Raw genomic sequence first — 23,570 nt, 5'->3', positions numbered from 1 at the left:
CTATCACGACACTACAGACTTCTTAAAGAAACTCAGGACCCACGGACCAGACAAACCAGGAACATTCCTCATCACAACAGACGTTTTGGCACTCTACACCAGCATTCCCCCACAACGACAGCATCACTGTGACAGCATATAGGCGAGACCGTACAGACACTACAGCGATGAATGGACATCACGCAGCAATTGCCAGACAGGAATGTTCCCTCCCAGTCGGGGAACACTTCTTCAGTTAAGGACATTCAACTTTTGATCTTCAGATAAGCTCCTCCAAGACAGCCTTTAAGATTAACAATGCAGAATCACCAAGCAGAAACTGATAGCCAAGTTCCATACCCATGAAAATGGCCTCAACCGCGATCTTGGGGTCATGTTTTATATTTGTAAAATCTTCCTTACTGTTCTGTTTTGACACCATCACTCTGATAAATTGTCATGATCTCCCTACCTTAATTAGCTTGTATAGTTTTGGATTACTTATTACTTTGTTTAGATCCTCTGACTCTTATACCCATCATGTTTTTCTGGTCAAATAAAAACCGAAAGAACTGCAGACACTATCAATCAGGAGCAAGGGCAGGGGTTGTTTGGGTGTTTCGGTGAGGTGGGGGTGGGGGGTGCTCAGCATATCTGGTGGCATCTGTGATGAAGAATCAGAATTAATGTTTTGGGCCTGATGACCCTTGCTCTGGTTTTTCTTCTCGGGTGCTGCCAGACCTGCTGGGCTGGGCTTTTCCAACAGGTTCTGTTTTTGTTCCATGTTACTCCAGTCATTTGGTTTGTCTCCAGCAAAACCTTATTTTAAATTTTTGTAATTATCTTTCTGCCTCATTTTATGGGATCATAGGTCATCTCTTCAATTGTTATTCAGTTACTGACACTTTATTCACACCACCTAACACCCTTGATCACCTGCAGAGACTTATTATTTGACACTCCACTCAGACCATTTCTGTAATATTTTGATCTCTCTGCGCTTGAACTCTCTGCCCCTAAATTCTGTGTTCCATGTGTTTTCCTCTCACTTCACCTGATGAAAGGGCTACGCTCCGAAAACTTGAGATTTAAAATAAACCTGTTGGACTAATAACCTGGTATTGTGATTTCTGACTTTGTCTATGGTAGTCAAACATGGACACCTCCATATCACTCTACCAACTAGAAGGACAAGGGCAGCACAGATATGGAAGTACCATCATCTGTGAGCTTTCTCTGACTTAGAAATACACTGCCATTCCTTCACTATTGTTTGATCAAGATCTTAGAAAGCTCTGCCGAACAGCAATGTGGGTGCTCCAAGGTTCCTGAGCAGCAATGATTAAAGAAGCTTAGCACCACTTCTCACAAGCAACTAGGTATGGGTAATGAATGTTGGTCCAGCCAATTGCACCCGCATCCTATGAATGAATATTTTAAAAAAGCATTTTACTATGCTACCCACCTATACCTCGATGCTTTTAGTATGTAAGCATTGAATCAATCTCAGCACTCTCGAGGTAGAGAATTCCAAAGATTCACCATCTGCTGAGTGAAGATATTCTCAATTTGTAGTAAATAGCCTGCTGTTTATTCAGAGACTGAGCTCCCTGGCTCTCGACCCACAGTCCCCCAGACATGGGGTGGGCACACTTTAGCCAGCTTCCTGGTTAATTCCTTTAAGAACTCTATATTGATTGAGATCATCTCTCAGTTTTCTACATTGAGTCACAGAATCAGAGATGTACAGCCAGAAACAGACCTTTCAGTCCAACTCGCCAATGCCAACCAAATATCCCAACCTAATCTCATCCATTTGCCAGCGCTTGACCCTTATCCCTCCAAACCCTTCTCATTCATATACCCATCCAGATGTTGCAATTGTACCAACCTTCACCACTTCCTCTGGCAGCTCATTCCACACATGCACCACCCTCTGTGCAAAAAGGTTGCCCCTCAGGTCTCTCATATTTTTCCCCTCTCATCCTAAACCTATGCCCTCTAGTTCTGGACTCCACCACCTCAGGGAAAAGACTTTGTCTATTTACCCTATCAATGTCCTTACTGATTTTATAAACCTCTCTCAGGTCAACCTTCAGCCTTCGATGCTCCAGGGAAAAGGGCCCCAGCCTATTCAGCCTCTCCCGTTAGCACAAATCCTCCAACCCTAGCAACATTCTTATAAATCTTTTCTGAACCCTTTCAAGTTTCACAACATCCTTCTGATAGGAAGGAGACCAGAATTACACACAACATTCCAAAAGTGGCCTAACCAATGTCCTGTATAGCTGTAAAATGACCTCCCAACTCCTGTACTCAATACTCTGACCAATAAAGGAAAGCATACCAAAGGTCTTCTTCACTATCCTAACTGCCTGCGACTCTACTTTCAAGGAACTAAGAACCTTCACACTAAGGTCACTTTGTTCAGTAACACTTTCTAGGACCTTACCATTAAGTGTATACGCCTTGCTCTGATTTGCCTTTCCAAAATGCAGCATCTCACATTTATCCAAATTAAACTCCATCTGCCACTCCTTAGCCCATTAGCCCATCTGATTAAGATCCCATTGTAATCTGAGTTAACCTTCTTCATTGTCCACTCCACCTTCAATTTTGGTGTCATCTCCAAACTTCCTAACTATACCTTTTATGTTCACACCCAAATCATTTATATAAATGACTAAAAAGTAGTGTACCCAGCACCAATACTTGTGGCACTCCACTGGTCACAGGCCTCCAATCTTAAAAGCAACCCTCCACCACCACCCTCTGTCTTCTACCTTCGAGCCAGTTCTGTATCCAAGTGGCAAGTTCTCCTTGTATTTCATGAGATCTCACCTTGCTAACCAGTCTCCCATGGGGAACCTTGTCAAATGCCTTACTACTCCCCACTGCTCTGTCCTCATCAATTTTGTTATTTCTTCAAAAAAATATTAAATCTATGTAATCCTTCCTCCCATCACAATCTCTCCTTTTGTTGCATTCACTCTATAGTTAATAGATCTTTCAACAAGTAAAGAGAAAGAAACAGTTCACAATACTCCAAAGTGTAGCTTCACCAGCCTTGTTTGAAAGGAATAAATCATCTTTATCTCAATGCTCAAAACCTCTTAGAAATTAAGTAACTTACAATAAATATTTTTGACATATAGATTTGAGGCATTCGAAAACTGTGATTTGGACAGTATAAGAAAAACTCTTCACTCGTTTTGTAAAAATTCAAGATTCCGTAAGCCTCCCTAATCACTCTGTCAACTTGTCCTACATCCTTCAATAATTAGCATGCATATGGCTATTGTGCTCAACTCCTTTTACAACCGTACACTAACTGATATTGCATCTCCTTGTCCTACCTACTTACAAGGATCATTTCACAATTTTCTGTATTAAATTGCACATCATGTGTCTACCCATTCTAGCAACCTGTCTGCATCCTCATCACTATGGAAATTTTGGAAATCAAGAAGCAAAAAGTGTCAGGTCATCTGTAAATTTTAAAATTGTGACCTATCTAGTCAAATCATCATATTTATATCATGGAGAGTAATGGTACCTACACCTAATCCTGAGGGAACCCCACTGTAATCTGCCTCTATTCAGTAAATTAACTATTTACCACCAAGCTGGGTCCTGTAACTCAGCCGCCTTTGTATCCATGCACCCACTGCCCCCTTATTTCACAAGCCTCAATTTTGTTAACAAGCCTTTTAATCATCTTTTGTATGAAAACATTGATTTATTCAACTGCATTACCCTGATCAACACTGTCACCTCATCATAAACTACAAGCAAATTAAGAAATTCATATTTAAAATTCTTTCAAAGTCAACTTGCCAATCTTCACTGCTTTGGAAAGATGTGGGAATCAGTTAGAAAAGATACCTGGTTAGACAACTCTTCAAATGAAAGTGTACATACAACTCCTGCACATTCCACATCAGCCAAAACTAAAGGGCAGAATTAGCAGAATCTAAGCTAATCTCGAAGACTGTATGACCATTTTGTAAAACCATCACAGCTTGAAAGCAGATTTTTAAAATGAAATTGTATTGATAAGTAAGATAATGACATAGCATTGATCTGTTGAATTAGTAAATTCCACTTTTATGACTCTTTCTCCATGACATCCTCAAAACAAAACATTTACACACCTCTAATGAAACATATTGTCATTGAAAACTGTGAAGCCTGAATTTAAATGCAAAGTATTTGGAAACCAAAAGGTTAACAAGAAATTATCAATCTTAGACATATCTTAATCTGCATTTTCATGATCCCAGTGAAAATGTTTAAAAGCATACAATCTTAAATAAAAAGTTCAAAATTCTCCTTTACAATATACTCTAGAGCTAAGGCAAGCAATCTGCAGTTCTCAACATGCATGCAGCTCCAGAATATAGCACCATCCAATTTTTTCTTTACGATAACGAGTAAGAAATGTATCTGGTTAGAATTTTGTAGCCCCAGGGTCTGTATTTAAACATGCTGTTGAACTAATACACAAATTCTACAACAAGACATGCTGGTATTAGCAAGTTATATTCTATACAAATGACCAGAAGCACATGGTTCTCTCCCTTTTTGTTACCAAAAGGAGGTAGTTTGAGTCAAGAAATTTCCCAACTCAGTTTAAAAGGACCCTGTTAAGATTTAATTTTCATTCCCGAGATGGGGATGGGATCAAATCCAGAAACAGATCTTAAGTGGTCACATATCTCGCATGTTGGTAGAAAGCCTTTTCACCCATCAAATCAAAATGGTTTTGGAGTTTAATAGGTTCTCAATCCCTCACCTGTCATAGATCTTTGGATCCCACATCATAGGTTAAAACGCAGCCACCAAACAGCATCTGTTTAATCTCAGCACTATTGGGTTTTGCACTATTTTATATGGTATGCAACCTATGACAATTATAAGCTGATGATTAGACGCTGGCTTAATGGTATTATTGGATTAATATTAATCAAAAAAACCCCAATGCTCCAGAGACCCAGGTTTGAAACCCACCATAGTGGATGTTGGAATCTGAATTCAATACAAAAACAAAATCTGGATTTAAGAGTCTAAGGATGACCATGAAACTGTTGCCCATTGTCACAAAATCCATATGGTTCACTAATGTCCTTAATGTGACTGATTCTTAACTGACCTCTGGGCAATGAATACCAGCCCAGACCATGGCACCTACATCCTGTGAATCAATGAGAGGGGCATTTCAGCTCTAAAACATATGCAGAACTTTATACAAAAAAATCAAATCAAATCAGCTGCTAAATAAACAAACAGATTTGCTTATATTTCAATCTGCAAACACAACAAGTGTAACACCTGACTGATTCATTCAGTCTGCATTTCACTACACTGGGCCTTCTGACTTTAACAACAATCCAGTGAGTGTTAACACTGCTGGACTCATACATTTAGGAAGCGGAACGTGAGCCACTGCCAATCTGTGTCTACAAGGGAAATAGGAAATGCATTTTTAGATCTTGCCCTCTTTTCTACCTCTCAGGCCGATAAATTATTTCTACTCCCACTATCAAAGCAGGAGGTTTTTCGCTAAGTCTTTATCAGAATAGGAAAGCAAAGAAACAGCTCAAAGATTTTTCAATAATCACTAATTCATTGTCAATAACCGTAACAATTCAGTGTGGTTATCCTTTTTAAAAAAGGAAATCCTGTCCCACAGTTGTAAATTAATTTAATTTAATTTATTGTTGTCACATGTACCCAAGTACAGTGAGAAGTTTTGTTTTACAAGCAGTACAGGTAGGTCATAACATACAAGGACAAACAGATCATAGGGTGTTTAGACAGAGCAAAGCATACAAGGTTATGGTTGCACAGAAGATGCACAAAAGCACGATCAACATTAGATTTCAAATTAGAGCGGTCCATTCAGCAATCTAATAACAGCAGGGAAGAAGCTGTTCTTGAACCTGTTGGTATGTGTGCTTAAGCTTCTATATCTTCTGCCTACAAGTTTTATTTGAAATAGGTGGATGAATGATGAGAGGTGAAAGCAGCACTAATCAAGGACTTAAAAGGAAAACTGGACATACGCTCGAAGGATCAAGGTGTATAACTGCTCTGCAGAAGGCCAGTATGAACCAGTTGAACTGAATGACCTCGGAGCTGTTCATCACTAACTTTAAATGGTTAAGTAACACCCTGTTATGCTGACCTAGCTCGAGTCAACTGTACTGCAGGTCAAAGAGAATGAAAGTATCAGCATGTTATCGAATGAAGGCTGCCAACTTCTTTAAATGTGGTGCCTCCTGCATAGAAGTTCAAGTGCAGGAAGCTAGAATTCCATATGCTAAGGGAATGATTGCAGCTGTGGGATTATTTTGAGAACATTTCAGGAAATCTCTGGCATAAACAGGAGGTTAAACATTCTTATCTGTATTTCAAAGATGCTTTCCGTAAAGAAGTTAAATATTTGACACAAACGTTCACATTAGGAACAGAGAAACCTTCCATCCTAAATGAGGTATTAACAATAGGCCTTTCCTCCTCCCTCGACTATCCAACTGAAGCAGCTTTGTGCCACTCAATATTTTAGTCACAACTACATTGTATTACAGTGTCAGATGTAGCTACTCTATTCCATTTAACTGCACCATTGAAAAAAATTGGATGCAGTCTATCTTCCCCTACTCGGTAGTTTATTTATTTAAAAAGATAAATTAATTCATTCATCTTAGAATACGAACATTGAATACCACAAAGCAGCTTACTTGATGACTCCAAATATAATTGCATTTTGACATGTGCACTCGTTTAACAGACATCTAAGTATCATAAGTTACTAGCTACTCAAATACATTAAACAAGATTCTTGCTTGATCTCTAGGCCTCATGAAAACTGGCCACTCATTGGATACTAACGTTTACAAACTGCATAGGCAGATGAATTCACCCTCCAAAGCATCCAAAACAATTTGAAGTCATGCAAACATGGGGACAACCAATCAATCAGTAAAAATACAGCTGCCATAAGCAAAATAGTCAGAATCTCTGAGAAGCTGCTCCTACAATCACAATGATTCTCTCCTGTGTTTGTTGACAGTTCCAGTATTCAGAAAGGGATCACTGGGGTGACAAGAGATTGGGATTTGGACCCAGGATGCGAGCAGGTTGACAGAGAGTCTGAGAAAGGAACTGCAAAATGGGGAAGAGCAATTATAAACCTTTTGAACAAAAAGGAAGATGCTATCATAATTAACAATCAACTTGATAATTTATTACAAAAATTTTATTTCATAAAAATTTTTACATTATCATCTCAAATACTTTCATATTGTGAATTGCTCAAGGTGAAGTGACTGGTTTAGAGACAAACAGAAAACAAATTAGCCATGAATTCACCAATCAACTGAAAACCAGTTCATGGTGATGTCTTGTGTATTGACATATACAAGTTTTTGTTAAAACAAGAGTTTTGCTTCTGATATGCCTGTTGGCCCATTCCAACTTAAACTCAGTGATATTAATGATTCTCCTTGTATATTGTGGTTTTAACTTTAATGAAGCATTGTTTATTGAGGAAACTGATGAAGTCTTTTAATTCTGCTTCTGTTTGAATCCAAAAACTTCCATTCATAAATAGAAATGAGGAAATGCTCCAACATAAATTTCCTCACCTAATAAAAGGGGTCAGTCAGAACAAAAAGGAACTCTCAGAAAACAAAAAGGTAGCCAAGAGAAAATATTAATGGGAGCCCACAAAAATAAAAGATTATTTTGACCCCGGTACTAACACAACATTTCCTTTGAAAATGATATTTTTTCATTAGGCAGGTAAATCAAGTGTTAAGGAGTACAAATGGAATTAATTGCAAAGGGACTAGAATATAAAAGTAGGGAAAAATTAAGGGAATCTTATTGAGAGACATATAAAGAGTTTGAGATTAAAACTGGGGAAGAGTTTAAGAAACGGAATGCTCAATTTTAAGACAATTGAGGAGAAACTCTGTCTAGTCTAGAATAACCTTTCCCAGAAAGCAGTGGATACTGGATCTTTAAACATATTTGACAACAGTATGTCAGACAGACAAGATAGATGTGGATTATAGGGTCACAACAGAAAAATGCAGCTGAGACCACAACCAGACCAGCCATGACTTTACTGAACAGTGGAGCAGAATCAAAAGGGGCAAATGGCCAAACCCGGTGTTCCTAAGAGATGCTGCCTATTTTGGTTCCCAAGAAAGTCTAGCTTTAATGCTAATATTTGTGACCCTTGGCTCTGGATTCTCTCTCTAGGTGGATTTGCATCCACTCTATCAAATCATATTATCTTTGATAATATGTCAATTAAACAATTCAAGTTAACTGAATACAAGGAAATAAAAATCAGGTTTATTTTGTGTGTCCTCAGTTTAACCCTTGGTGGAAGTCTTTTGTGACCCAGAGATAGTGTCCGTATCGTGGACCATGAGACTTGGGTTCAAGTCCCACATGTGTAACCAGGTGTGTGTACCATCATCTCTGGACAGATGGTGGGTGTCTCTTGTTGCAGTGTCCCTAATTCTAGGGCCAGGAGGCCAGACTTCAAGTCCATCTGCTCTAGAAGTATGCAATAAACAACTTTCTACAGACTTATTTAAAAATATCTAACCCAGCAGGTTTAAGGTCTTGTAGCACAATGGTGTCGTCCCTAAATCTGAGTCAAGGAGGCCCAGGTTGAAGTCCCAACTGCTCCAAGTGTGTATAATAATGCCTGAGCAGATTAAATAGAGAATATCTCACCTCTGAGGTACTAGCTTCATTCTGGTGAAACCTCCACACTGTACACTTTGCTAAGGTTCCAAATATCATTCTCAAGGTCAATGGTGAAAAGTGAACATGGGAACCCAGGTGCAGTCACAGCAATAGAAGAATCATTTTCACATTTCTGAATTCAACCCTCACATCAAATAAAGGCCAATGCTCCTTTGTTTTTCATTTAATTTTTAATATCATAATTTTCCATGGACATCTGTATCCCACTGTTAATAGTGACAGACTAGAAGCTGCAAGGGAACAAAGTATTAGAAATAAAATGAACAAGGCGACTATTCAATCCCTTGAGCCTGGTCTATGACTGATATGCATCCATTTACCCCACTGTGCTCTGTCACTCAACCAATTATCTATCTCAGAACTGTCCCAAACATCCATAAAATCAGTGGAGACATGCAAGTTATAGAGAATTTTTCGCTGTACTTTGTAAGAAACAGTGCTTAGTGATTTCAATTAGTGATTACAGTTTTTAACTGTAATTTTAAGCCTTATTCTCTTGCTTTTGATTCCCCGCCAGAGCAAGTAATTGGTCTATATATCAAGAGTTACTTGGCAGCACAAAGCTTAAAATTATTGAAGATTTTTATCTTTCACTAATCAGCACAATCATTCAGAATGCCAATTTAAGGGGAAAAAAACCAAACTTAATACTGCAGGAGGGGAAACTTTGGTTGGCAGGTGTACTTGGATTGGTAAAAGTGTTTGCATGGAAAATGCACCAGTTAATGATGATCGACAGTTAATTGTCAGGTTATGTTTAAACTTTAAAGCAGGTGTGCTTTCTGAATAGTAAGACATTTCCCTGGAAAATGAATCAGTAAATGATTGTTACCTATTTTCTGGAATTGAAAGAGACACAGCACAGTGTATCTACAGTTCTGTCAACAAAGAATAGGGCCCTTACATTAAGAATCATAACTCATATTACTACATGCAAAGCCCTAATGTGGTCACTCTTCATCCTATGGAGTAGCAACACAAGTGGCATTCGCTAAAGCCAAAATGATGCTCTGCGCATCATACATAAATGATTAATATGGTACATGAATTTCAGTATCAAAGTGATGCCAGGTAAGTAGATAGTCTTTCTCAAAAAAACGGGCATATTTTGGCTGTTCACAACAAACAATTGTTGACCACACAAAACCAGCTCATGCTAGCAAACCTGAACAGCAAATATTAGAAGAAGTGATTCCACAATCTAACAACATTCACTGGATAATTCTGTGTCTGTAAAAGTCATGCTGACAACCAATTTAAGATTGTCAGGCTTGCAATGTAATACATTTGCACGTACAAGGCACTCCATATATTAATAGACAGGGTTCTGCAAGGTTTAAAAAAAAAACTTGTTCAGTAAGCATCATCCAACTGATAGTCTTTAATAAAACGTTTAAAGACTGAGAGAAGTAGAGCTGGAGTCCCAACCCTGCAGTTTGATCACTATGCTTTTTATCCTTTAGTTTTATTTTAAGATTCTAAGGAAACATAACTGTTTTGAGTTTTACACATATTTAATCATAACATGGCGCCATTTACTGCCATAAGGATGCACAATCAGTACAAGCCACTCCCATGTTTTCAAAGAACACATAAAATTGGCAAGTGTAGTTACAGATAATGGACAGTCCAGAATGTTCTCCAGATAGTTTAGGCAAGTACAGGTACTAACAGTGGAATAACCCTGATAAAGCAACACTTGAACAAAGGCCCCGGTATTACTTTGTACAAATGTTGCTTTAACATAATTCTTGTGTATTGATTTGTTGCTAAATGTCTCCAAATGAGACACTGAAATTTTTAACAAAACTTTAATATAAAATCTCTTGCAGCAACATTTACAGGTAAAGTGCCCCCTACCACCCTTTGCAGCTTCCATGTCATTACAGTATGTAGTTGTGCTACAGATCAAAAGAAGATTAGGCAATAATACTTCAAAAGAGATTTAATGAAGTCGCTGCACTTAATAATGTTTGTGTTTACAATGCCACTGGGGCAAACTTCCTACCCCTGCCTGGAATTCAAGGAGAAGACAAAAAATGAACTCGAGCCTGTTATTGAATTACTGAGTCTAATCATGATCTCATCCAACATTTACACATGCACACTACAAAAGGAATCATGAATAACTAAATTATTACCAGAAATCCCGTCGGCATTTTCCCCATTTCTACCAATATCAGCTGCAGCAACTCAAGAAGGGTAGCTGATCGTACAAATGAAATAGGTCTTCTTCTGGTCTGCAAGCATTATGACTTCATGAGGGCAGTGCAATTTTAAGCACGCAGTTAATTGTCACAACATCACTAACAAAAAGGTGCTCATTCAACAGACACAGGAAAATATTTAGACAAAGAAGGTGCAGAGATGTACCAGGATGCTGCCTAGACTGGAGGGCATGTCTTATGAAGAAAGGTTGAGGGAGCTAAGACTTTTCTCATTGGAATGAAGGGTGAGAAGCAACTTGATAGAGGAGTACAAGATGATGAGGCGCAGATAGAATAAATAGTCAGATTTTCCCAGGACAGAAATAGCTTTTAGAAGTGGGCATAATTTTAAGATGTTTGGAGGAAGGTTTGGCAGAGATGTCAGACATTGGTTCTTTACACAGAGCGGTGGGTGCGTGGAATGCACTACCAGTGGTGGTCATACAGTCAGATACATTAGGAACATTTAAGTGACTCTTGGATAAGCACGCAGATGAAAGTAAATGAGGTTTAGATTGGTTAGATTGATCTGAGAGTAGGATAAAAAGGTCAGCACACAAGGGCCTCAGGACCTGTACTGTTCAACGCTCTAAGTTCTGAGATGTGACTTAAACCTGTAACTTCTGGCCCAGAGGTAAAATGCTACCACTACACCACAAAATCTCCTTCAAGGCTAACTTCTTCAAATTCACTTTTCATCATTCTAGTAGTCACATGACATCCTAACATACAAACTTAAGTAGCATCAAACCAATTTTTAGAATTCACTAAACAAACAAAGAACTACAGATGCTGGAAATCAGAAATTGCTGGAAAAATTCAGTAGATCAGGAAGCATACAAAGGAATAGAATTAATAGAGTTTCAGGAGTTTCCACAATTACACCATTTCAAAAAGACACATTAAATAGTCAGGGTGGGACATTGCTCCAAGCTAGCTAAACATCAGTTAACAGAAAACAAAATACTAGATAGAAGTAGAAAAAAATAGTAGAATTTCCAAACTTTTGTCCTTAAAAATAAGAAACTACTAGTGATAAAATAGTGTTAATATGGGTGGTTGCCTTTGTAGTCACATGAAAACATACCAAGGGGCCTGTGCCACAGATGCAGGAAAGTCATCTCAGCTTTATCTAAAGCTGGTGTACCAAACAGCCACCAGATTTGGGATTTATCCTCATGGGGAAACCACAATCATAATAAAAGCCCTTTCCAAACCACACAGCCATAAAACTATTGCTAATTATCAGAAAAGAGCCGTCTAGCTCCCAAATGTCCTTCAATGACGGAAATCTGCTACTCTCATCTGGCCTGGCCTACATGTGATTCCAGACCCACAGCAATCTGGTTGACTCTCAACTGCCCCCAGAAGTGGCCTAGCAAGCTGTACATTTCAAGGACAGCTAGGGACAGATAATAAATGCTGGCCAGCCAACAGCATCCATGTCCCATCAGAGAATAAGAAAAAAATGATTACAATGTGATAAAACAAAACTTAAAAACAGAACCAGATATCTGGGCATCAAGGAACAACTTGCTGAATTGATTAGGAGCAGCAATATGAAGGATGCTAACAGCTCAAGGCTGCAACATTTAACAAATTCAGTTAAGTGGTAAAAAGGACATGAGAAACATTTCAAAGTGCAGTCAATGCAAAGTTTAAGCAATTAAAAAAAAGTACAAGAACCATTCCAAAACCTCTTCTGCAAAGTGTTCCAAATGTCATCACAATGGTTTTATTACTGGATTTGGAACATGCATAAAATCTGATGGTCAGTCATCCAAAAAAAATCTGAAAACAGGAATGAATCCACTGTTAATTCCACTGAACTCTTGTCGATTAAAAATGGGGAGATACCAACTATTCAAATGTATTTAATCTTTTTTAACATAAACATAAATCCTAACATGCTGAAAAAATGACAGCTTAACCAACATATGAAAAGAGAATTCATATTTCTGATAAAACCGTTAGTAACTGCTGGAAAGAGGGCATTTACTATATAGAAAAGGTTACACTGGAATGTCAACATGGGCAATATTAGCTACTCAATCTACAAATTGTGTGTTCACACCTTCAAAAACTTTAACACTAACAGATTACAATCATCGATAATAAGGGTCTCTACAAATAAATCTGCAGTATTCCAAGTTGAAATGGTGACCGAATTGGACATTCTGGGCAACAGCAGTTTGATAATAAGTAGTTTTAGTTTGCCAATTTCCAAAACAAAAACATTCTCCTTTCCCAGCTCCATCTCTGTTCCTGTAAGTGATCCTCATGTCATATGAAAGGTGCACTTGCAAATACACAAAACAGGAGTAGGCTATTGAGCTTATCAATTCCATTCCATCATTCAAATGATCGTGTCAAATTCTTTAGCTCAATGCCATATGCTTGTTTGCTCCCATTACCTCTTGACTGATTAGCTAGAAATTGAAGATATTTCTTAAATATATAAGTGACTTCACTTTCATACCCTTGTGGTAGAGAAAACAGAATAATCATAAGTTATATGGACTATATTAAACAAAACACGTGAATTTTTTTTAAAATTCAAAATATTTGCATTACTCTAAAAAATCCTCTGGCTGATATTACCGTAGAAACATGTTTTATCAAATACAGGGAAGTCAATGTCAGCAAAACACAAAACCTGATAAATGTTTGTCATCTTTTAGAGACAGTTCATGCCAGGGCAATTTAACATACACCAAATGGTGAGCATCCCAACTCTACAATATTACCACTGAATATATTAATCCTACTTTAAAAACCTTACCTTGGTGCAAACACTAATATTAATCAACAGTGTTAACACCTTTGAAGACAGAAAATCCATAACATCCAATAACGATAGAAGTTGTCTTTCAAGCGCTGAAGTGCAGGAGTGTTTTCTCCCCATCCTTTACAAAGTATTTGGCATAGCAACCACGAGGGAAACTCAGGCCAGACGTCTTCTGTTAGTTAGCAGTGCAAGCTTATCAGCTAGTTACTGGGCAATTCTATTCGTTTTTTTTTAAATATAAAAGGAGGTCTCCTAGGTCAAAACACCGGAGTCGAAAGCTCACTGTGATGAGTTGACAGGCAATACAGACATAAGTGAGTTTGGGTACCTAAGGACATGCACATCCATGGGGTGTGAAACTGTTACAAGCCATAACGGATCCATCAAATAAGGCACCAGTAACATAGTAAAGTATATTTAAACCAACTGCTAGCCCTGACGAAATATCAGGTGTATAGTACCTTTTCTTCCTCTCGAAATTAAGCACTCAAATGGCACACTTTACAAGCTCCAGGACATGGGGCACTGCCTTATAATTCTAGGCAACGCTCCAGAAAAGCTGATTTTTTTTATATATATATAAACTTTGGGAAAGCACAGAATGCCTTGATTTTTTGGTTTGGTCATGGGTAGCAAGATCGAGACTTATTTTCAAGGATTCACATTCTTCACACACTTCAGATTTCTCTGGTCAAAAATAAATCAAATTTTTTTATATAAACTCTTTCAAGCAATTCTGGATCTTCGATTAGAACAGCATCAAGATGATCAGCCAGCGGTCAATTCTCAACATTTCAGAGTGGGGTATGTCCCCCCAATTTCGTTTCTTGCAGGCCACTGTTAACATAACGGTGACGCTGACGTTTCCTCCTCAAATAACGGGCCTTCCGAAACAAAAAGCCTCAAGTGTACATAAGTGGGTCATGTTTTTGCTTCATTCAAACTTACTCCAACGCAGTTTTTTTTTCCTCAAAAGAAAACACATTTTATTGATTTTGGTTGACAACATAATCAGCTCAACGCACGTGTGTCTGTGAAAGCCCGTATTCAGATGGTTGAGCCCGAATAGCTTTTCCTTTCTCCCCCAGAAATCAGCTATAAACAGCACACAGCGGCAGATCATCTTTCCCCTCAAAACACAGGACCTGGTTTCACATTAGAAGATACAGGAACTTTTTATATATATTTTTTCAAGCTGTCATTCCAGCTCTTTAAAAACAAAATAACAGAAATCTTTTCCCCCTGCAAAAGGCCATTCTACTTCAAACAAACATTGTCTTCGGCTTGTACTAAATTCCAGCAGGAAGTCTCCTCCTCAGCTGTGTCATTCAAATATTCTGTCACTTGGTTTTTGCAGGAAAGAAATATCAAATTAGACACAAAAAATACATGCAACACCAGTTTCTTCTATATAACTAACAAGAATACAGTAATTTTTACACATAGCCTCAAAACAAAAAAAAACTAAAGAAATTCAGTTGGCATGCTACCGAACAACTGTTTCTTACTAAGGCACCAAGGCCCTAGATTTCTAAAACAAATTTTTGATGCAGAGCTGTCAGACACCGCAAAAGCTGATAGGACTTTTACCTTGAAGAAAACTATGTTAAATAGTTCTTAAGCAAGGCTAGCCAATGCAAGACTAAAGGCTTGCCTGATGATTAAGATCCTTTGCAGCTCTTAATCCTCATTTACAATGGATTTCTAACACTGGATCATTTACAATTTGAATAAAATTAAGACCATTTCTTCTCTTAGGATGGGTTACCCAATTCAAAATAATTATGTGCCTTGGCTGCCAGGGATGGAAAGAGAACACTGGAGAACATAGGACATTGAAAGCATTAAAAGTATTTTACATTAACAACGGTGCCCAGGACCTGCCCAATTAACAGGTGAGCACATGGAGATCTACAAGTCATTCAAAAATAATGCAAGTATAATTGAAAAGAACTCCAACCCAGGAGGGCAGCAACGAAGACTAGACAAATAAAATGGGGAAGAATGCCTCTGATAGGTCAAAGGTCTGTGCTTCAAAACCACCCTCCCAGCATCCTAGTGTCATCAATAACTAGGTGCATGCTGTAATGTGTAGAGTAGCCTAGTGTTCCCAATCTCAGCAGAAGAAAGGTAAAGAAAATATAAAACAAAAGACAACACTGGTTACAAATGACCATTTTTGAGCTTCCATTCAACTGGTGACTGCAGCCAATTCCTAGAGATGAACTGCCTGCTAGCTTTCAGAGGCATGGACTGGTGAGGAGAGGAGCACAGTTCGAATTACACTAGGCGAAGGGCATAGGAAGACTCCCGAAACCTACATCTGGATAATGATTTCTTTTTCCACAGCTGTCAACTGTCTAAGTGCTCCTATGAGACCACCTTGAACTCCTAAAGAAAATTAGAATCCTTATACTGAAAATGGAAGCTTTATGGTTAGAGTAAGACTGCTGCTTTAGCATGTGATGAGAAAACCAATATTCAAAACCTCTTTTGCACCTACACTCTTATCTGTCTAAAAACATTTAGGTTATCACTTCTTACAGAATATTGGAGACAATCTAAACAGTATAACTGCAGCTTTTATACACCTGGTCCTTGGGACAACATGCCAACTGTTTAGACATGCACTCTTTATTGATGCTCTACACGTTTTGCACTCCCTCCCAGCTCCCCAAAGCACGACTGTGATTAAACCAAAAACACTGCACAGTTTCAGTTTGAATTTCACAACGTAAAAATTGTTCAGAACAACAGTGCACACGGACTTGCTTGAAACAGATTTTTATCCCTTAAACGGTTTAAAAGATTGCCATGTCAATTTAACTGGGCCAATACAATTCAGCTGTATCACCTTAGCTTTATGCAGCTCTCTTATTTGGCTCAAAATTCCCCATACAGAAAGTGCAAGTACTCAATTTGGTATCAGTATGCACATGTACAGCCTTGTGCAAAAGCATACACCCAATTTTAGAAAAACACCTGTAACATTACCACTCATATCAAAACATGTACCTGCTATGTTAATAGCTATATTTGTTTAAAGTCATTTACTCTGCTGTTTTCACAGTTACCAAAGGCTAGTTGTAGTGGAATGCAAGTAAAATGATTTGATGGATCAGTTCATCCTAATTACAACTATGCTGCATTGCATGAGGCAGAAATCCCTTCAGGTCTCCACAAGCACATTCATGTGCATTTATATTAAAAATAAACTAGAAAGTATAGTTAGGTTTTACTTTTAAACATCCTGCCCCTATTTTTCTCACCTCATTTGAATTTTCACCTTATGCAGTTTAATAGGTGCCAGTGACACCTTCCACCTCCCCCAGAACCCAAACTCACCCTTCCCTTTCAGCCCGCACCCCTCCACTCAAGAAAGTGACTACCATTCCCATCCATCATGAGGGGCAATTTACAGAGGTCTCACAGATTAGTCAATCATCTTGGATATCCACACTGCTATTTGAATAATTTCATAGAATGGATTCCAGCTGCTCATCATCAACAACTTGAACACGAGTAATGTCCACAAGAGTTTACTTTAAATATTCAAAGCGATCACTACATTTTACTGTTCTACGTCCTCGAGCAGAAGCACAAAGGTCAGTTGTCATACCCTAACTGGTGTTTCAATTCAAGAGTTAAGTCATCAATGGATGCCTTACAACAGGCATTCACATACCACTGGGGATAACTATATACTTTTGTTTTAAAATCATGCCAAGCAGATCAGTTTTATCTCTTTTAAAAAAAATACTCCAAAACAGCAAGTGTCCTGTGACCTTGAACACTGCAAACTTCTCAAACAAAACTATAAGCCACAATTTAAGTCTTTTTTTTTTTTAAAATTACATAACATTTGCTTGCTGGCACTGATCAGACCTAATGTCCCAGATACAATTCAGAGGAGCTGGAGGTGGGAGAAGTACTTTCATTCAACAGAACAGCACAAACAGAAAAAGCTGAAACATAGCATGCCAGTACCTGTGAGTACTTTTCTTCACAGACAAATTGACTAGCTTCATGTTTAGGCTTTTCTGATTTTGTTCAGATTATATGTTTGTACTACAGAAACACAGTCAGTGTGCACTTTCATTTTCTCATTTAAAAGAACTACTCTTTATACCATAATTACTATGCCTGTGTACTTGTTCAAAATATATCTTGCATTAGTACAAGACCACTGCAAATCTAGTAGTTTCCATCTTGCACTAATATTAAATAGGACCACACATTTAGAGCTATTTGTTACATTAGAGAGAAACAATAATGTCAAAGTGTACATTTCAACAGTGTAGTATCAAAAACAGGAAATCTGAATTATTTGTGCAAATTTTACTTGCAACTCTGCCCAAATGGTAGACAGTGTTTACAGACTAGGCATGGGGCTAACTCCAGTTTGTTTTTCTCTCCACTCTGCAAAAGATTCCAACCAATTAAAAAGGTACTGTCCCAAAGAAACCCTGGCCAGATTATTTCATAAGTACTTAAAGGGGTTCCTGCTTGGCTGGAAACAATTTTGTAAAACATTTGCATCGTGGCTGCCCACCTTCTGTAAATATTGCAAACAGCATAGGACTGTTTTTATTTTTGATAATTTTCTACCCACTCTGCTTCCCGAAAGTGCTGATGCTTTCTGGATTGCTTTAATAGGCCAAATGACTAAAGGTCCAAACAGACAAGCTTGACCCATGCTCTGCATTTTCCAGGACTGAGTAGGGGATCTGGATAACTATCAAGAATATTTTTCCACATCTTTTTTAATTTCTTCCCACCACTGAAAAGTTAGCCCTCTAACGAACAAGTACATAGGCACCTTTAAAAAATATTTTACAACATATTTCAACACAAAATTCTTGACATATATAATCCATTTGTTGCTATTTTATATGGCATAGAAATTGACTTTGCTGCCCAAGATAACTGGTTCGAAAAGCTTCAGCCAATCTATTTGAAGATGTTAAACAACAACTTTATAGATTTTGAACTGAACTCCAAGTAATTAAAAATGTTTTCTGAACAATCAGACAGGAAAGACAAAAATTACTTTACTTCGTTCCAACTTGTGTGTTAGTTTGAGGAATTACTGGTGTCCAAAAGATATTAAGTGCAAAACAAAATTGCCTACAACTCTTATAGCATATTATATAAAACAGTTTTCAAGGCCTTTGTTCTCCTGTATCAGTTATATCTACAATAACTAGAAAACAACTGAATTTAAGTTGTTTTGCCCTCCAATAACAACATTAACATAGTAAGACCTTTAGTTTTCAATAATGAATCCTGCTTGAACAAATAATCAATTACTGGCCTCTAGCACCGATAGGTAGCCATTACCTTAAACAATGCAGGAAGCACTCAAGCTCTGTACAATTCACGGTTTAAACTCAAGTGAAAGTGCTTGTGTATTGAAATGTTGCACGGAATACTTTTCTCTTTAAAAAGTAACCACTACATGGATACAAGACTTTTTAAACTGAGGATGTGGAGACAAGGAAAAAGAAAGAGCAAGGGAATTTATTTTAAAAAATTAGGTGGGCCAGACTTATTACAAACACACAGCTAATTTAATATTAATCGTAACTGAATTTGGTGTTAGGCATGGCACGAGTTGGGAGGGTAGTATATTTCAAAAGACAACAATATTACTTCACTATCAATTCGTAGAAGATCTATTTTTACTAGAGGCAAGGCTGCCAGCATAGTTCTATTGGGGCTGTGTGTGTGTGTGTATCTGTGTCCAAATAGAAAAATAGGGCTCCAGAACACACAATGTGATTAAAGTATCTGACAGTTTGGTGATCTTTGCCCTCTTTGTATCCCGCACACATCACAATACTCAGCGGTAGCACAGCAAACAGTACAATTTCAATTCTAAGCCGTACCACGTACAATTATTATAACTAGACAGTCTTCTTCAGATTTGGCCAGGGTTCGAGCAGAGGTTTGTAGATATTGTTGAGAAAAATCACAAGGAGGGAAAGCATGAAGCACACCAGTGTGGTCTTTCTCTTTGCTTCCTCCAACAGGCAGGCTAATGACACCAGCTGCCTGCTTTTGTTTTAGATAGGACACCAAGTTCCTCAGTGGTCTCTGTGGTGAAGTGGCTTGCTCTATAGAAGCAGACATTCCTTCTGCATTTTCCATGCTGCTCAATGCTGGTACAGCCAATAGGACACAATAACCATTTGTGCCTGATGCCTTGATGCGTCTTGTTACCTCATCCAATTTAGGCTGATCTAGTCGTAAGCGCTGAGTGATTTTTAACTGAGTGACTTTTCCACCAGTTGAGACATCCATTAGTAAGTTGGCTGCAACACCGAGATCACCCTCAAGGAAGTGCATGTTTGTGGAGAAAGAACTATTCTTCAGAACTAGCATTCCATGCCAGGCTACGTTTAATTTATGTTCATATTCCCGAAAGCCATCAGATGCTTTGGTATTGCTGGAATCAGATTTTGTCTTGCTCCTCGTGGGACTTGCACATTCTGTAGTTCTATGTTTGCGGTCTTTATCCTTTTCATTCACATTGACAGTTTTGATCTCATGTTTACCACATGGAATTTTCTCTGTGCTATTACAACGATCTCTACTGGGTGAATACCGCTCATTCTTAACATCGCGGTCTGAATCACTGTGGCGCCCACCATCACGACTGCTATTACCTGGGCTGCGATCAGGGGAAATGCATCGTCGTTTTCTGGAGCGGTCATTGCTTGGAGAACAATCAGTTGGGCGTGTATCTGGAGGGCCTCTTCTTTTTCTTCTTTGGTCCCAATTTTGCAAAATATGGTCACGTCCACGTTCAAGAGACCAGCTGTCCCTGACTTCACGATCAAGATGATCGAACTGTTCGTGGCTATTTCTGTTTCTTTCACGGACAGAAAGGACATGCCAATCATTGCCTGGGAAAAGCTCCCTTTCTCTGTAATGCATTGGAGGAGAATTTCTTTCCCTACCCCTTAAACACTCTGCACCACGAGGAAGAAGGCCATCTCCAATCAAATCAAAAGGAGGTAAAGGCAAGGCTTGTAAATATTGTTGAGGATAACGATGTTCTGTATCTGCAAAGTCAACTCTTAGACGTCGATCTGGTCCACCCAAGGGAAAGCCACGCATCTGAGTACATGCAGCTTGTGCAGCATCCAAGCTTTCATATTGAATGTAAGCCCAATTGTCCCCCTTTCTGTAGTCAATTGATCTTATGGTTCCAAATCGATCAAATTCCCTTGCAAGGCCAGCTACAGGAACCCAGGCACCCAATCCTCCAACCCACAATCGGGTGGTAGGGGTTGCTTTCCCATATCCAATTTTGATGGGATTTCGTCCAATCACTTTTCCTGACATTGCTATCTTCGCTCGATGGGCCATGTCCAAGTTTTCAAATTTCAGGAAGCCATAAGAATTTCCTTGCCCACGGGGTGGCCGTTTGATATCCACCTCCAAGATAACGCCAAACCTTTCAAACGCTAACAGAAGATCATTTTGTGACACTGAAGGGTCCAAGTTACCAATAAACAACGTCCTGTTAGCTCTTTTATCATCTTCTGGCAAGATTTCATCCTCCCTGAAGGTGGTTCTATCGAGTGTGTAAGCAGCACGTGCCCGACCCTCATAAAAGGCATAATCCCGCTCTCTTTCCAAATCCCTCTGAGGTGGAGGAGGGGGAGGTGGTGGTGGTGGTAACTGACGCCCCAAAGAACTGCGTTGCTGAGTTCTATGCTCTCTGTAACCAAGTCCAGTAGGGGACAGAGACCTTTGCCTGTGACGGTTGCCTTGAACACTTGGTGCAGAATATCCATCCATTTCAGGGGAGTAACTTCTTCCTTTTGGAGGAGGATAAACTGTTTCAATTTTCAGAGGGCGATCATGCAGCACCAATCTGCCCTTGGCATGTCTGGCAGCCTTAGCATCCTCAGAATGTCTGAAATTCACCAGAGCCACTCTTTCATCCCCATCCCTGGAAATCTTCACACTGACATCCCCAAACTTCTTAAACTCGTGGAAAAGGCCATCCTCGATGGCACCGTCACTCAACTGGGAACCCAAATTGCTGATCTTCAGGGTTTTGTATTCAGCAGGCTGCCTCTCAGCCCTACTTGTCCTTGAAGAAGCAGAAGAAAGACTCAAATTATTAGTAGTCCGGTTGGGAGGGTAAACATCATAGTCTCTGTTATTGGTCCTTTTGCCGCTAATGTTGCGAGCCCTCTTGGCATTGCCATGGTTTTTGTTGTTCCTGTTGATGCTGTTGTGGTTATTCCCCATTTTCCTCGGTTGTTGGTGATGGCCGCCTCGCCTTTCCTCACCGCGTTTTCCGCCAGTCTTAGGCGACACGTCTTTCTCCTTCATATTCCTTCACTACAGCAATTAGTAATCCAGGTTGTAAGGAAAGACAGAGGTCAGCCTTCTCTGAAAATTATAGTTTGATATAAAACCGGGCGGATTACACTATCTCCTCACTGCCGTTCCTTCACTGACGCTCCTTCATTTCCTTACCCCCTCACGGAGGGAATCGAAACAATCGACGCCTTTAATCAGCACTTTACCTCAGCCAATTCACCGATCGACCGACTAAGTTCCGTTTTTGACAGTTTTAAATCAATTATTTTTCCCGATTTTTTTCCTGCAGATTTTCAACGACACCGAAAACCTTCTCGAGCCATCGCCGCCATTTTGTACCAAATCCCGCCCCCAGTACACACGCTAATTGGCCAGAACCTTTGAGCCCCGCGCTGTGAGTGGCTGGGAACACTAGACTCCGCGCTGTGATTGGTCAGGATCACAGGGCCTCGCTCTGTCACTGGCCAGGTCTATGTCACTCAGTGAAGCTCCGACAGCGCCCTCGGTAATCTCTCATAAACACTTTTCTAAAGTTGAATGGACGGCCAGATATCCTGAATTTATTAATTAATCTAATGAATTTATTGAAGCTAAACTCAGCCTCGGCGCCACCTAAATAAAGCCTGGAGAAGTGTACATTCTTTTCAGCAGCACTTTACTGTGATTGGGCCCAGACAGTGTATTGCTTGGCTAAACGCCTGGCAAACTTTTAACGAAGGATTTCGCAGCGGAAACTGCAGAAAAGTCGCGGCTGATGGGCGATGGAAATTGGAATCACGAGTGAGTTCAGACCAGGAATTCCGTTCGAATTGTAACGTCCGCGTCTCTTGGCCCGCCCCTTTCTCCCGTTCCCATTGGAACCGACCCACAGCATCCTGCCCTCCCATTGGCTATTGCCCACATCCTTCAGACCATTAGGTCCGCCCATTAGCACCTTCACAGGACAAGGTAAGCCATTCAGCCCATCGTGTTTGTGCTGCTGGCCTTCTGAAATTCTGTCCAACACCAGTCCCATTCCCTTTCGTTTTCCCTGTCGACCTGCACATTGTTCATCTTCCAGTATTTATCCTTTGGAATGTTACTATTGAGCTGTTTTCAACCTCCTTTCAGACAGCGCTGATGTAAGTTGCTATAAATATATCCTTGGCTGATGGGTTCTTATTCAGATATTATGAAACTCTTCAACATTTGTGACAGTTGCATAAAAACGTTCGCTTAAGTTTCTCTTCTATAAGGAGAACAATCACACCTTCCCCGAATATTTGCTGAGCCTTTTCGTTGGTAGTACCATTCTGATATATTTCCTTAGCCTCATGTATTGTAGTGAGTTGTCCAGAATCTGATACAAAACATTAGCTGAGGCCTAATAAAAGTTTTTTATAAATTTTTAGCAAACTTTCCTCGCTTTTGCACTGGCCTCTATTAGTAAGATCAATGGTTGCATTTTTAACAACTTTCTTAAC

At 39.2% G+C, this 23,570-nt stretch overlaps 1 protein-coding gene across 1 annotated transcript; it reads right to left on the bottom strand.

Annotated features, from left to right (window-relative positions):
- Nucleotides 1-5,668: 5,668 nt before the first annotated feature.
- Nucleotides 5,669-22,431, bottom strand: rbm15 (RNA binding motif protein 15). Its single transcript, XM_043718882.2, has one exon. The coding sequence runs from the start codon at nucleotides 22,114-22,116 to the stop codon at nucleotides 19,642-19,644; it is 2,475 nt and encodes an 824-aa protein (XP_043574817.1). The 5' UTR covers nucleotides 22,117-22,431; the 3' UTR covers nucleotides 5,669-19,641.
- Between the last annotated feature and the right edge of the window lie 1,139 nt (nucleotides 22,432-23,570).

The sequence above is a fragment of the Chiloscyllium plagiosum genome, unplaced genomic scaffold (assembly GCF_037043375.1).
Source record: "Chiloscyllium plagiosum isolate Xiang-an unplaced genomic scaffold, Cpla_swu_hap1 HiC_scaffold_26, whole genome shotgun sequence".
In the NCBI taxonomy this organism is placed as follows: Eukaryota; Metazoa; Chordata; class Chondrichthyes; order Orectolobiformes; family Hemiscylliidae; genus Chiloscyllium; species Chiloscyllium plagiosum.
Note: the sequence above shows the minus strand (reverse complement) of the source record. Positions and strands in the feature narration are given on the sequence as shown.

Coding starts and splice junctions, on each gene's coding strand:
- rbm15 (XM_043718882.2), bottom strand. CDS start 22,116: ATGAAGGAGAAAGACGTGTCGCCTAAGACTGGCGGAAAACGCGGTGAG.